The sequence below is a fragment of the Paramormyrops kingsleyae genome, chromosome 8 (assembly GCF_048594095.1).
Source record: "Paramormyrops kingsleyae isolate MSU_618 chromosome 8, PKINGS_0.4, whole genome shotgun sequence".
NCBI lineage: Eukaryota > Metazoa > Chordata > Actinopteri > Osteoglossiformes > Mormyridae > Paramormyrops > Paramormyrops kingsleyae.
In genome coordinates, this window is record NC_132804.1 from 24,392,861 (window position 1) to 24,409,328 (window position 16,468).

The 16,468-nt window shown below is 39.0% G+C and overlaps 1 protein-coding gene across 5 annotated transcripts; it reads left to right on the forward strand.

The window, feature by feature from the left end:
- Window positions 1-906: 906 nt before the first annotated feature.
- Window positions 907-9,701, forward strand: LOC111843628 (uncharacterized). 5 transcript variants are annotated; one of them, XM_072714914.1, is made up of 8 exons: window positions 907-948; window positions 3,064-3,214; window positions 5,977-6,209; window positions 6,616-6,696; window positions 6,811-7,016; window positions 7,801-7,956; window positions 8,246-8,335; window positions 8,490-9,701. In XM_072714914.1, exons 4-8 carry the CDS (start codon window positions 6,669-6,671, stop codon window positions 8,802-8,804), a joined length of 795 nt encoding a protein of 264 aa, XP_072571015.1. In that variant the 5' UTR covers window positions 907-948; window positions 3,064-3,214; window positions 5,977-6,209; window positions 6,616-6,668; the 3' UTR covers window positions 8,805-9,701. The 5 variants fall into 5 exon arrangements, with proteins under 5 accessions (XP_072571015.1, XP_072571013.1, XP_072571014.1 ...); XM_072714912.1 differs by having other exon boundaries at window positions 5,977-6,696; XM_072714913.1 differs by having other exon boundaries at window positions 6,616-7,016.
- The last annotated feature ends 6,767 nt before the right edge of the window (window positions 9,702-16,468 follow it).

Genomic DNA, 16,468 nt, shown 5'->3' on the forward strand with positions numbered 1-16,468 from the left:
GAAACTGCAATGTTTCAGGGTAGGAGGTAAAGTCCATGATGGTCTTTGGACACTGTTCTTCTCTGAGCCAAGGGCCTCAAAGGTCTAGCTTTTATTCAGTAACAGAGCTAGCCTTTCTGATAAGCTTGTACAGCCTGCTGGTGTCCTGTACTCTGATTCCTCAGCCCTATCACAGTGCAAAAGATGACACTTGCTATATCAGGCTGATATGACATGAGTAGCATTTTATTACACTTGTCGATGGCGCTGAGTCTCCTCAAGAAGTCAGACAACTTCCTCCCTGTAGGCAGTGTCAATGTTGTCAGTCCATTCTACTCCTGTAATCAGAAGGTCGCCGGTTCGAACCCAGCCTCAGCCCATTTGCAGGTCCTTAAGCATGGCCCTTAACCCCCAGCTCCCTGGGCACCACTATACAGTAGGTGGCTGCCCTTCGCGGACAACTTACTCTACAAAAAGCAAGTTATGGGAGGCATAAAAGACAATTTCCCCATGGGGATCAATAAAGTATAGATTATTATTATTATTATTAAGTTAAGAATGTCTCTTGATGAAGCCTTTCGGTGTCAGCATCCAGGTGATGGATGCCTCCAGTTGCGAGGAGCTTATGTGTCTTGTGATCGCATTCAACTATTCCAAAGCCGTAGGGAACAGATGACACTGCTGCACTGTTAAAAATGATTTGGGCTTTTAGTCAGAGGGACTATTGTTGTCAAGTTGAGAGAACTCATTGCCCATTACAACACAGCAAGAAGAGTTACAACAACTTCAACTTGAAAAAAGCGCGGAAACTCATTAAAAACTCATAATAATCCGTTCAGTTCACTTCAGAAAATAGGTCAAGGTGGACATTTCAATCAACACGCATGCGCCCGCAGTGACGTCACGCGCCATGATCAACTCTGGAAAATCCGAGCCGCCATCTTTTTTCCTCGGAGCCGAGCCGTCCAAGTAAGTACATTTAAAATTGTTTTAACTTAGTTCATCTGTTGGTAATGTGCATTCGTCGTCTAATGTCTCTCCTTCTCAAGTGATCCGTAAACATAACCTGTGATGAATATTTCATGTTCGTTCGTTTTTTGAAAATACGTTAGCATGTTAGCGCCGGAGTGTCACAGCAAGTATTTAATGTAGGGTTGAGCCTCATATTCGACATTAACAAGTATTCGGCACCGATAATATACTCTTATACATGTGAAACGGTGCGAGACCTGTCCTCATTATTATGGAAAAATGTGTGAACAGTGGGAACCAGAGCATGTGAGCGGAGCGGAGCGGTGAGAATTTCCGCTCCTCGCTCACAAGGCTGTTGGCTCCGCCCGCTCCTCCGCTCTAATTCGCACTAAGCCGCTCCGCTCAACACCGCTCCTCGCTCCACTAAAATGTCCTCCCCCTCCAGTCAAATCGCTCCACGCTCGCTCCAATTTAAAAGAGGAACAAATAATCTGCATGCCTAACAAATGTCACCTTAAACCGAAGCCTTATGTCATAAAGAAATATGAGCAACGGCAACATTGCCAGTCAGAACAGAAAATATTTATTTTTAAGCAACCTATCGGCAACAACGGACAGGTTTGGAAATGGCATTCCACACAAAAATACGCTTAAAAATAAAGGAATCAGTGGGTTTAATAGCCTAAAGAATATACAGACACGTTTTAAATTCCTCAATTTTTTTCTGTTGATGCAGCACGTCTCTAAAATAAAATTTTACGTTACGTGAAATAAAAAAAAATCTTATTAGACCTACTTTGAATGACAAAACGAATTTATTTGATTACCAATATTTACTTTATATGCTTTTATACTTTAATTTACTTTATAGACTTGATATGCTACAACCATATAAAACTTGCACGCGTTTTGCTCTGGCTTCCGCTTGTTCGCGTAGCACACTCATGTTTCTGAGAAAAGTGATTCCAAAGTGAATCTTTATTCACTGAAACAGTTTCACCACATTGTTATTCTTGCTTTACATTCTTGTCATCTATACATTTGATAAGAATAGTGCACTTGTATGATTTATCAGTTTCCTTTGTGAAATACTTTGCGAATTCCATCTCGGCCAATTTGTGTAACAGTCTTGATAATTGTACAGATGAATTCTGGGTAGATTTGGGCACGCCTCAGAATTGCAGTGTGAGCGGTATCGGAGCGAGACAAAGCGACCGCTCCAGCCTTAATTAGAAAACCCGCTCCGCGCTCTGACCAAATTCCGCTCCTCGCTCACGCTCCGCTCACATGCTCTGGTGGGAACATTATAGTTACCCGGGTCAACCCGCCAATTTACGTGACGTCGCGACTCGTACAAGAAGCTTTGCTCGCACTTAATCAACCTGGCACAACATTAACAGACAGCGAGATAGCAAAAAACACTGACCACCGCCGTAGTGTATGGACTATATTTTTTATGTTGTTAGATGCGGTATAAACACGTAGTGATAGGTGATTGTTTTCATGTGTAGTGATAGCCACACTATCACTATGAAGAGTTACAATAACTTCAACTTGAAAAAAGCGCGGAAACTCATTAAAAACTCACAATAATCCGTTCAGTTCAGCCGTCCAAGTAAATAAATTTAAAATAGTCTCTCTCCACAACTCGTACCTCCTATGGCGCCATTTTGATGCTACCTGGCGCTCACCCGCCATTAGCATTCCATTGACTGCCATTCATTTTGACGCCACTTTGCGAATAACTTTACATCTGAAGCGTTTAAAGACTTTATTTGTCCATGGTTTATTTCTAAAGAAACATCACGATGTATAAAAGGCTCCGTTACCTTGTATCTCACGTTATGGCTCCGTAGCAGACGTTTTTGTAAAAAATTGTAAAAAGACTTCACTGGTCTCCGTTGAAATCTACGACGTCACTCTGTCCATTTCTTTTACTGTCTATGTTTTTTTTGGGCCAGTGGAAAAGGAGCCCTATGCCGTTTAAAATCGGGTCGACCCGCTTTAAAAAAGAAAAAGTATTTCATACTACATGAAAAATAATTAACCCAATTTTGCTGATAACGATTGTATATGTTTTTTTCTTTCTTTCTTTGTATTTTTTCTGTACAGGGTTACTTCACTTCAGTGTAGCACTTCACTTCAGCACAGCGCTGTTTGGGGCAACTGCCCTTCAATGAGGTGGTCCTGCAAGTGTTGCAATTTCTCCTCGCCGAACCAACGCACACTAATTGTCCATTATAAGCTGAAGCACTGTCATCAGGCAAGGAACTATCCTCTTCCCTGTGTCTATGCAGACTGTGTGTGCTCCTTTAGGACAGAATCATCTCTGAAAAAACATTTAACTAGAGACCATAGTCAAGCCCGTTCAAAGCAGGTGACTGCAAGGTTAAATTGTGAACTGTGCAATTTTTCAGAGACTTGTAGTGATACACAGTATTTTGCACATTTGAAAATACACCTACAGAATAAGGAAACTGTTAAATGTCCCTTTAAAGACTGTAGTTTTCAGTCGAGAGTGTACAGTACTTTTCGTGCACATAAGAGTAAGAAACATCACCTCTGTACCGTTGACAATTTTCGAGAAAACCTGTATCAAACTTTTATTCAAGGCACTTTAAACTCTGAAAGTACAGACTTTGAGACACATTCAGACGATCTAGACTTAACAGATGATTTAATAGAGGATCAAGATCTGCATGATTTACTTGAACACAAAATTGCATCTCTCTTACTGCGTATGCAAACAAATTTGCATGTGTCTAAATCAACAACTCAGGAAATAATAAATGAGCTTTATAGTATTAGCTCAGTTGTAGAAGAGTGCACACCAAAAATAATTGAAAGTGTACTGATCAAGCATAATTGGGCAGAAAACAGTGCAGTCACTGCTGTTATAACCGAGATAGTTAAAAAAGTAAACCCCCTAAGTTTCTTGTCAAAAGACGGGCCTTTTGGCTCTGAATACAAAAGAGAAACGTTTTACAAGAAAAAATTTAAAGTCATTGAGCCGATTGAATATGTTTTAGATGCATCTTCAAGACGGAAATTTGTTTATATTCCGGTTTTGAAAGTCCTAACAGAGCTGTTAAGTCGTAATGATGTGTTAGATAAAGTCTTGGAGACAGGACATATTGAAACAATTGAACACTTGTCTCAGTACAAAACATACAGAGATGGTCTATATTACAAAGACAATAATTTGCTCTCGTCAGAAGATCTTAGCATTGCCCTAGGACTGTATATAGACGACTTTGAAGTTTGCAACCCACTAGGTACATCAAAAAAAAAGCACAAGGTCTGTGCAGTCTATTGGGTGATTTCAAATTTACCTATACGATATAGATCATCTGTACAGTCAATCTACCTCGCATGTCTGTGTCATAGCAATGATGTGAAGAAATATGGGTATGGAGCCATTCTTGAACCACTGCTAAAAGACCTTGAAGTACTTGAGCAGCAAGGATTGTGTGTTCAGAAATTGGGAACAACTGTTAGAGGTACTGTGCTGTATGTGTCTGCAGACAACTTGGGGGCCCACTCACTTGCTGGGTTTCATGAGAGTTTTAATGTCGACAAATTTTGTCGGTTTTGTTTAGCTAGTCGGCAAGATATTGACATTCACGAGGTAAAGGAGAGAGTCTTTCCACTCCGGACAGTTGAAGCTCACAAACAGGACCTTCTGGAATTAAACAGACATCAGTTAGTTTCTGTGAATGGAGTAAAGAGTGACTGTGTTCTCGATAGACTTTCTCATTTCCGCACAATCCAGGGCTTCCCCCCAGATTTTATGCACGACCTTTTTGAAGGAATAGTGCCACGGGAATTAAGTCTATGCATAAAGTCTCTGATATCCAAACATTACTTTACAATAGATGAGCTGAATTCCATCATTGAATCCTTCCCTTTCAAATTTACAGATAAAACCAACAGACCTCATCCAATTTCAAAGTCTTTTGCATCGAAAAAATCTATTGGTGGGAATTGCCACGAAAACTGGACACTGTTGAGGCTTCTGCCTCTGATGATCGGTCACATTATACCAGAAGATGACAAAACTTGGGGGATTCTGTTAGATTTGAAAGAAATAGTAGAGCTTCTAGCTAGTGGACATTTTTCAGAAGAGACATTGGCATACTTGGAGTGTAAAATCTCCGATCACAGGTGCCTATTAAAAGAGGTGTTTCCTGATTTCCACCTCCTGCCCAAGCACCACTTCTTAGAACATTATCCCGAACTGATTCGGAGATTTGGTCCCCTGGTTGATTTCTGGACCATTAGATTTGAAGCTAAGCACAGCTTTTTTAAAAGGGTGGTGCATGATTCTCACAATTTCAGAAACATCTTGCTCACACTATCAACAAAACACCAGCTTTCTTTAGCTTACCATCTAGACTTGCCAAGTCTTTTCAGACCTGATCTGGAAGTTGGACACACTGCAATTGTTTCACCTGATGCACTCGAGCACTCCATGAGGCGGGCTGTAGAGCTGAAATATGGAAATATAAGTCTTGTGTCTCTTGCAACCCATGCCTGCCTTTATGGCACAAAGTATTCAGAGGGTATGTTTCTGTCAGTGGGGCACACCAGTGGCCTGCCTGACTTTGGGAAGCTGGTTAAAATTGTAGTTGTGTCCAGCAAAGTGTCTTTCCTCATAGAACCATATCATGCATGGTACATGGAGCACCTGCGGAGTTATGAGTTGATGAAAAAACAGTCTTCTGAACTGGTGATTGTGGAATTACACGAACTAAATGGATATCAACCCCTGTATCCATACACAAAAGCAGGCAAACTGATGGTGACATCAAAAGTTTTTTTGCTTCATTAAGGTATAGTTGGGCTGTTATTTTACTTTAAATGGTGTGTTCCTCTTCTTCCTCTGAAAAACATGCAGTATGTCCATAAATGTAAAAACAGGATTTAAACAGAATAAAATGTGTATGAATGTTCATGTTTATTAATGTTTCTTTATTGTTCATTTTGTCTTTTCTTACATTTTTTCTTTTTTTTTTTCTTCATCAGCAGAGAAGTCCTGAGAGTTTCTCAGTCGCAAGAAGATGCTGTTGCGTGTGATCATTTCAGCACAGGACATTAGAAAGCTCCGCTTGGACTCTGTTCCAGATTCGGTTGATGACCTGAAACTGGTGTTGAAAAACAAACTGCAGTTACGCTCTTCATTTGACCTTCAATATGAAGATGAGGATTTCAAAGACTTCTGCAACCTCACGTGTGTTGATGATCTACCAAAGGACAAGGTGACATTGCAAGTTGTTTTCTGCCCTGTCTCTTCAGACTCAAGTTTGGACACTTTTAGCTCTGCTGTACCATCATCTCTGGCAGCATCCTCTTTAGCTCATTCATCATCTCCGACGACATCCTCTTCATTGAGCAGCCAAACAGAGTGCTTTGCAGGTCGGCGTTCACAGCAATGGCCAGCTTATTTTCCCATTCCCACCTTCTCATATGATGTTGAGCTGAAGCTCAGGCAGGGCAATGATGCTTTTAGAGAAAGTGGAGCACTTATATCCATTTCAAGGGACATGAAGTCTCAGATTCTGCTCAAACTTGCTGAAACAATATATTCATTCATGACCTACCCTACACTTGAACATTTTGGATGTGTAGCTAAGGCACTTGTTGAAAAACATCCTTGCCTTACAGAACCTGGCTCCACATCTGGATGGTATGGATGGAAACATAGCATAAAGTTCAAGATGGGCAATTACAGACAGAAATTGAAAGGTGTGGGCTGCCGAGAACTGGAGGTTAATTCTGAGAAAAGAGGTGCTGGGGACACGCGAGGGAAGAGAAACAAAGTGAAGAAACCTAGACGGTCCGAAACAAATTTTCTTCCAGATCTCCCCCAGGGAAGAGACAGCAGAAGTCTTGAAGAAGATCGAGAAAAGATGGTCCAGGAGATGAAAAAAACAACCCCAAACCTGGCCTACATCGATGATGCAATGAATGCCACATACGCACTGAGAAGACAGGAGATCGTTGAAGAGGAGCCACCTGTGGCCGAAATGAGAGTCAGATGGCCTGCCCTTTTTACTGAAAGACAGGTAAAATGTGTAAATTTTTTCTTGGTCATAGCAAAGTAGTAATGTTGGATTGTGTATATTGCAGGGCTCTATGCTAACATTCCTCCCATTGAACACGTGCTCCTAAAGTGAAATATTTGGGAGTAAAATAAAAAATTGTTTAAGTAACATTTATGTAACGCTTAAATAATGTTGAGGGTCAAACGTGACCCATTTTTACATTTGATAACAGTAAAAACACCCTCAACAATTCAATTTATGACTAATTTGATGACTTCTGATGTGGCCGAGAATATAAAAACATGGAAATATTTAATCTTTTTTTAATCAACAGACGCAAGCAATAACTTGCTCTGTTATGACTAACAGAATATTTGACACATTAAACATAAATTGATATTTCCTGTAGGCCACTCCTATATGTTATGATATGAAATAATGCTTGAACTGATATGAATTACATATTTTTATTTAACTACTTAAATCATAGTAGTACATACTGATTTGTTAAACTTACAGCCTTGTTACTTAGCATGTATGAATTATCATGACAACTTAACAAAGCACTGACATATCAGTCTGATGTAAACATTAATACAACTCAATAACCTGTCACACAAGCCAATCTGCCCGTCTGAGGACACAGATCGTTGAGGTTGAAGTTAATATTAATGAAATATGCCTCTTGAGACAGGTCTCCGCTGTACGTCACATGTCTGACAACATGTCAGTTGTAGTGCTGAAATGTGAACATTTAGGTGACTTTTAACTTGAACTAAAACTGTAATGTTACTTCTCCACATAGATTGCCAAGGAATTCACCAGGCTCACTTCAATGGACATCAATAAATTCTATGAGGGTCTGGACAGCCATCTGCATAAACTTCTTCAGTTATTCCGGTTGAAGCACTTCGAGGAAGTTCAAGACATGACATCCTTAATGGAGAGTCTCGACAAGGATGTAAGTGCATATTTGTTGTAGTTGTGGTCCACATTAATTGTGCAACCCCACTGAGGAGAGGGACCAGGATGTAGATTATGACAGACAGTAAACCTCTAATTAATGTACTTGGATAGGCATTTGATACAGACTGAATAAATAAGAAAATGGCTCTGTAAGATGGAGTAGATGGAGAGAAGGCCAGAGTTCAAGTTACCTCTTTGAACTGAAAGCTCAGTTTCCGTCATTTGAGGGTTGACAAAAATCAGAGTTCTGATATCAACTGAATTCACGTATTGTGTTTTTGCAGGCATCAAACCAAAGGAAGAGAGCAGCAGCTTTGCAGGGACTGCCATGGTACATGAAGGAAAATCCTTCTACATTGATGAAGAGATGTGAGGTAAGCAGCAAAATGTTGTTTATTGATACAAAAACTAGTTTACAATGGGCATGGTTACACATCATTTCAGGCATCCTCTGTGTGGATACTCTATATAGCCAAACATGTCTAAAGCACAGGCACCTTTTTGTTTTTTGTTTGTTTTTGCATGAAGCCAACAGATCCTGGGGAGGACTTCATCAAAGGAATGGTGATTGGAATCCTTTTGGTTGTTGAAGATGTGAAAGAGCCCCTTCCAGTTTCCTACAACGATGTTGCCATTGTCATTGAGGAAAAGATTGTCATGCGTCATCTTGGTGATGTACCCAACGCTTTTGTGAACCTGATGGGCCTGCTGTACATGCTGAACCTTGACTATCCAAAAGACATGAAATATACTTTTGAGGTGATTCAGCGCCTGTTCATGGGAATCGGGTCTGAGATGTGCACTCCCAGGGTTCACTCTCTAAAGAATAAACTGCTCAGTTAGAGGGATGGCTCAGGAGGATGTTTCTGCATTTGGCCATGAGGAAGAATTCTAATTTTCTTGCCATTTGCTAAAAAAGTTTGTCGAGACAAACTTAAAGTTGGCTCAAGAAAGCCGGACCAGAAACTTTAAAGAAGTTTGTTAGTTTGAAGTTTAAATTAGTTTAAGTTAGCTTAAGTTAAAGTAGTTTATAGTTTAAAGTTTAAATTAGTTTGAAGTAGATAGATAAACGAGTTTGTTAGTTTAAATTTCACACACAGGCACGCTCACTAACTCTCTCTCTTTCACACACACACACACACGCTCATCAACTCACACACACACACGCACATACACTCACACAAGCAATACAAATGTAGTAAGAGGAAATGTAAAGCCTTTCTGTGGGTCACAACAGTTTATGTTTTTATGTTCTAACAGATGTCTATTGCTCTCTGTGGAGGAAATGTCACTTGCAGACACTAAATTGTATTTTATGTTGTAGAGCAAACATGAACAGAGTGGAGATTTCTGTAATGTTTGAACGTGTTCATTTTCTGGCTGACATTTGAGCAAGTTTCTCAGAGATACATTTTTTTGTTTGTTTTGTTTTTACAAATCTTTCTGCAAATTACTGCAGCAACTCTGAACATCCACAACAATTGACTCAGTTGAATTCGGAGAGTTATTGTTTTTCCCCAAAGGAAGGCTGCACTTATTTTTATGTATTATATTATTATTTGTGGAACAGTGTAATTTCAGTTAGTAAGCAGCCCCAAGCAAAAGTGTGTTAGAGAGTGTAAAGGCAAAATTTTGAACATGTCCCAAGGAAGGTCTTTTTTTTTGATGTCTCAATTTTAAAGCAAGGCTGGGTGAAGTTGGACTTGTTGGGGTTTTAATAAAGGTCCTTATTGAATTGGATTTCATCTCTTTCATCTCTTACTTTTTATATAATTTCATCTCTTACTTTTCAGCTATTTTTTCATGTGTTAATATTTAAGTTTGACTGGCCAATTCTCATGTAGATTTTTTGTAGATATTAGTTTGCTTAAATTTTTGAAATCTAGCAATTTCTGTAAACTCAAGTAACTTGGCAATAGAGTATGAGAAAAGAAATAATAATAATGTTGCCCTAACTTGATAAAACAAGTTAATCCAACATCTTTTTTAGTTCTCTCAAGTAATGTTTTCCAGTCCACATTACTTGATACAGAAAGTTGAGTCAACAAATCGCAAGTTGTATCAATTATGTATTCCATGTTTAGCCAACTTGATTCACAGTTGTAGGAACTTGATCAAATAAATTCAACCAACATCTCAAAGTTATCTCAAATAATATTTTAAAGTCCAACTTACTTGATACAGGAAGTTGAGTAAACAGACGGCATGTTGCATCAACTCCTGTTTTGAAGTTTAATAAACTTGACACTATAAGTTGACTCAAATTAACTCAGTCAAAGCAACAAGATGACTTGACTTAGTTAAGTTGAGTCAACTTATCTTTTTTTACAGTGTGGGGTGGTGATTGTTATTACATTTTTCTCATCTATTCTCTGGATGTTCTGACTTCTTATCTAGATTGCCATGCTTTAAAATGGTTGTGGCACATTCGTTTAGGCCATACTCCATCTTAGTAACATCACCGAAATCTTTCACCGAATTTTCTTCTCCGCCAGAGTAAAATGTATGTGGAGTTTGCATGTTTTCTCTGTGCCGTCATGGGGTTTCCTCCAGATACTCCAGTTTCCCCACACAGTCCAAACATGCTGAGGATAATTGGAGTTAGCAAAGGTGCCATAGGTGTGCATGTGCGAGTGAATGGTGTGTGATTGTGCCCTGCGATGGGTTGGCGTCTCATCCTGGGTTGTTCCCTTCCTTGTGCCCATAGTCTCTGAGATTGGCATCCACCGGTTTTCTAACTTTCCTAGGGAGGTAACCGTGCCTTTCCTTAACTCTCACTTCTCCAAGTTTTAAACTAATAAGGCCCTTGCAATTGGGAAAATGATTCCCCTAACAGGAAGAAGTGATGTTCCCAGGTATCTGACTATATTACCATGTCATTCAGGTGAACAACACAGTTCCCAACATCTCACAGTACCTTTGTCATTAGCCTCTGAAAGGTGGTGGGAGCGTGGCACAGTCCAAAAGTCATAACGGTGTACTGTAGAAATTTATCTGCTGTAACAAAAGCTAAGATCTCCAAAGCATGTGGAGCAAGCAGGAACTGCCAGTGTACTTCTAAATGGTCTAACTTGGTGACAAATTGTGCTGTCTCCACACGGTCAATACAGTCCTCCATTCTAGCAGGGGAAATAAGTCTAGTTTGGTTACTTCATTGATCTTCTGGTAATCTCTGCAAAGCCAATAGGTGTCATCGGCCTTAGGAACAAGACAAGGAGAACACCAGGGGCTTTCACTGGGAATGGTGAGACCATTTTCCTCTAGGTAAGCAGTGTCTTTCTTTAACGAAAAACACTTTTTGCAGCTTTTCCGGGACTAACCTGTCTGCTGCTTGTTATGTGCATTTGGCGGTTTGTAGCTTTTTTGTGTTTCTTCTTTTTCACATTGGAGTCTGCCAGGTTCCATTTGCATGGGTTTGCCATCACTCCCACTTTAGAGGAATTTAACAGTAGTGGTGGAAAGTAATGAAGCACTATTACTTAGGTATTTTTCACATATCTGTACTATACTTAATTAGATTTAGCCATGGACACGTTTCCCTTTTACCCTACAATATCTCACAGCAAATATTAAAACTTTCTACTCTATTACATTTCTACTTAGCATTGCGTTACATTTTACACTCCCATTGCTGTTTTTTTTTTTTTTTTATCAGATGACGACAGGAAAAGTAGTGATTGGAAGGATAGTACTGAGATTTTGGAGCTTTTCTCATCAAAGTAAAGCCCAACGACCCAAAGCAGGATGTAGGCGTCAGAGGTTTCGAATCCTGTCAACTCTTGAAAACTTATATAAAAGCGAGATGAAACCTTTGGGTGTCGTGTTTTTCCACTTGGAGAGATCAATTGCTATACAGTTTGCACTACATATGACAACCTTTGGATTCATTATGGAAAGTGGCAAGAGGCGATGCTCAAATGTTTGTTATCAGACTTATTGGTGAATCGTGAATAGTATGTTGATAATGTCATGACAACAGTGTCAAAATCTGCATCCTGTGGCCATTAGCTGGTATGTCTTAATTAATAACCTACACATATATGGCTTTGCAATATGACCAAAATCTCATATCCTGATAGCCATCACAATATCACACACTTTTTCTGGAAATTCAATGAATAAATGTTTTATATAGAATGACCATGTGGGAAAGACCTATGTCTTATGACATTTTGAATTATTTACTCGACAAATAAAAGGTACTTACTCATTTTTCATATTTTTTTCTTTTATTTAGAATCTTTGTGCAAATTTCCAGTTAAGCATTTAGCAAAATATAGGATATGAATGCATAAAATATAAAAAGGTAAACAGAAAAGTGCGCAGTAAAGATCGGGCAGTGGTGTGAAATGTTGCGCAGTATACAGTATGTATGCAGGAAACCTACTGCGCAGGCGCCCACAGGTGGGGCAGTGACAGTAGGGGCCTTCACGCAAATTTCAATCTTGCACCCATGCTGCGTATATATAGAGTGTGATTTGCAAATGACAGATATAATATAAAAAAATATAAATATATTACGTGTAATAATAATAAGGTAGTGATTGGACATAATAGATGTTTTCCTATTGTCACATGATATCAGTGATAGAACTATTGTTAAACTGTGTGGCTGAGAGTGTGTACTTAGATGTGCTTATCAGCATTACTCATGGTAGCTGGTTAATTATGTAAACCTCATTTCAGTTAACAATGGAATATATTTCTGAAGCTCTTATTATGAACTGGCATTTCATGTTTTAAATGTTTAAATTGGAAAATACAGCACTATCATACCTAAATTTTTGTATTTACCAAAATATATGTACAGTACACACTTAATGTCATGTTATACAGCTGTATCAGGGACTACAAGTTCAAGTACGTTTACTTAAATGCTTTAAATATTTTTCCAAGTACTTCCTTACTTTTACTTAAGTAGGAAGGCCAATGAGGTACTTCAGCCTTTACTCGAGTACATATATGTTTATTTCTACTTTTATTTAAGTAAATTCTTTGATTACTTCTTCTACCACTGTTTAGCAGGTGGTATCAAGCAGATCTGTTACTGATTGTAGATTTTTTCCAGTTTTGAGGTACTGTACTCAAGGAGGGACTGCAGAGTGAGATGAAGGAGGCCCTACTGATGGAACTACTGTAGTCAGCAGATCTTACCTGAAGGAGAGATCTCGGGTGTTGTGTCACAGTTGGACTTGTCTGGGGACTTTGGGATGGTAGAAGCAGGTCCTGTAGTGGACAAGATCGCAGGCTTAGATCCCGTTGATCCCCCTTTTAGGAATCTCATGCTGGAAATAAGGCTGAAGAGTATTGGAGCTGGAGTTGAGTCGGCAGCGGTATCAGACCCAGCTGCTGCAGGTTTGCACTATGGAGCTTGAGTCGACAAGGGATGTGAGGTTGAATGAATTCCAGCTTCATCTGAGAGCTGCTCCCCCTACTTACCCTCCGGCACCCTCCAGAACAGTTCTTCAGTGCCAAAGATACGTCGGCACCCCAGTGAAATCCCTCCTATCCTCACAGATCCACCTCGCTGTATCCAGAATGCAGCGACAGGAGTGGTGAACACCTGATAGACCTGCTAGTCACAGGCATCGCAGCGGCACGTAAATCACCTCAACACTGTAATACTACGTGTTACATGCTTTGAAATGTGCATAGCTTTACATCGCCATACGTAAACATATGCAAATTTAAGGAGCATCATTGATTGAGGTCCTTGACGATGTGCCCACACAAGCAAATTTTTACTGCATCTTGAGGGGAAAAATGTTGTGTCTCGTATTCTGTCTCTCGGTTTAGACCTCGATTCGCATTTCATAACATCCTGGCATTTATAAGAGGAATTGAATTGGAGGCATACGACTCCGATATATTGAAAAATTTGGAACCAGTTATCAACTAGAATGATTCTCGTTTCCAATCCTTACCAATGGATAATGTACCAGGGACATTACGAAACCTAGACACTTTAACATTTCAAGAACATTCAGATATTAACGTTCCTAGAACAAAATATTGCTAGCTGGGTTGATCTTGGTCTATAGCCATTATGAGCCCTCCTGGTTCTCACTCCTGTGCAGTCCGTGATGCTTCATTGTTGTGAACAACTTTTTTTTCTAGGGTTAATGTATTGCACAATTCATTGAACAGATTAGCCAGCACTGCTGAGTTGGCAGCAGCAGAATGCTGCCCAATCAGAACGTGTCATAAACCAAACAGTCTTTATTGTAACGCACAAATCAGATGAGCTTCTGTGTGAGGAAATATGTGGGTGTCCAGACAACAACAAAACACTGAATGAATAAAATGGAGGAATTGTATTTTGGTTGTACATTTTGGGAATCTATAAGGATAAACGTAAATACTTTGACAGCAAAATAGTTTTAAATGTTTAAATGTACCTGCAAGTAAGTTTATTTAAGTAAATGAGTAAAATAATAAATGTGCATGGTTTTCTGCCAAGGTTTAAGAACCGCTTGCAATGTTTAAATGTTCTTCTTTTGAAAATGCATGATATTCTATATGTGCTGTGATATTCTGTATTCTACATAGCTGGCCATAATTATCATGTACATTTTATTATTTTCCACATTGAACTTCCAAAGGCATGAGGAAGGCACAGGGGGAATAAATCAATTAGGTGATTTAAAAATCAAAAGTAACAGAAAAGATGAATCAATCAATCAAAATGTACTAATGTTTATTGACCCCCCCCCCCCCCCACACACACACACACACACACAATCCTGTACTGGCTGAGCATTGGGAAGAATGATAGATGGAATCAAATAGATATATTCCAAAGACTAGGCTTACTTCCATGAATAAATTCACTCTCCATTTAGTCCCCAGCTTTGCTGATTTCTTTGTTTTCTTGTTCTGCTCTAAGGAAAGGGATCAAAGTATGAGGATTATTAATCTCTTTTCACTTGTTTTCCAGAAAAAAATATCAATCGGTATTGCATTTCTTTGTTATAAAGCAAGCAGGACAGAATGAGGAAGTATTAAACATGCAGTTCAAAGGCAGGCTGTCTTGATGCATGTCATGGACGTCGAAAGGACAGCTGGTGGGGCTGATCTCTGGAAGGTGTATTTCTTTTGGAGGCACAGGATCATAAGTGATGCTTGAACTGAGAAGATGGGACCTCTTTTAGTAAAGGAAAAATGTAAAAACTGATAACATGCCCTGGATCTGAAGACCAGAATCTTCAGGAAGAAAGCAACAGAAGGTCCTGCTTTTTGGCTGAGAATGGTTATACCAGCTTTCTTCTTTTTTTTACATTTTTCATCTCTCTTCCCTTTTTTAACCCTATGAAGCTCATCTAAATGCTAGTATGATAATGTTTCTTCTGCTGCTGTCTCTGTGGTGGCTAAATCAGAATCAGATTTGGAATCAACTTTATTCACTCAGTACAGTCTGAGTACAAGGAATTTGTTTTGGTGTAACTCGTCACATTAAAGTAAATTACAAAAATAAAATATCACGGAGTACTATCATAGAGAGATTACCAACCAACAATGTAGAGTATATACAGGTAAGCAAAGTGATGGATCAGGTGCAATGGAACAAACCACCAAGACAGTCTAGTAATGTACCTCCTTCAGAGCTTTCTTCAGGGCCGATTGTTCTGCTTTTTATTTTTTGCATCATATTACTGTTCTTAGAGCAGCTTATACTGATGATGTTTTTACCTGTTTTTCCTTCATTTTAAATTCCAGTTAAATAACATTTATTTTGAGGTAACACCAGCACACCTGTATCCAAAGCTAACACGATCATTTAAATCTTCTCTAATCCATATCCGTCTTATAACGTCACAGTTAATAACGTACTTTTCATTTTCCCTGGGGCAACATAGAGTAAATAAAATTTATTTAGTTTTCATCCTGCCAATGCTTTCTGATGTGAGGGGTTTAGGATGATTCCAAGGGCACCTGAGTGAATAGGGCCATAAACAATTTGGAGCATAAATTGGATTGGTCTGAGTTGGGGGCCCATATAATGATATGCTTTCATGGGGCCCAAAATCTCGAGCTGCACCTTTGTTCTGATTGGTTATGGGTGACTGAGGACCTCTCCTGTTTTCAGGCCACGTCATTTAACTTTGGTTTCCTTTGTATTGCTTTAATTTGTTTTTATGCCTCTGAAATTCTCAAGTAAAAAAATCTTAAGTAAAACGTAGGACTGTATTAATCTATCAGAGATAATGTTCATGTTAACAGGATGGCATCACATCCACTCACCCTTTCAGGCACCAAATAAATAGGCTGGACACCATTCCTGTATTGCTTTATAGAGAGAAATTCCAAAACTGATGAGCAGTTTAAATATTAATAATTTACATTAAATATGAAAGAACAAACCCTCTGTTTCACTTCAAAAAGTCAACATTTTGATGTCCTTCAGTATGGGAAATGGCATATATTTGATCAATGTAATTTTGAAACTATTTTGTTCAATTCATAGTATCCATTGTGTTAATAATAATACTTAAGTATGGCGAATCATA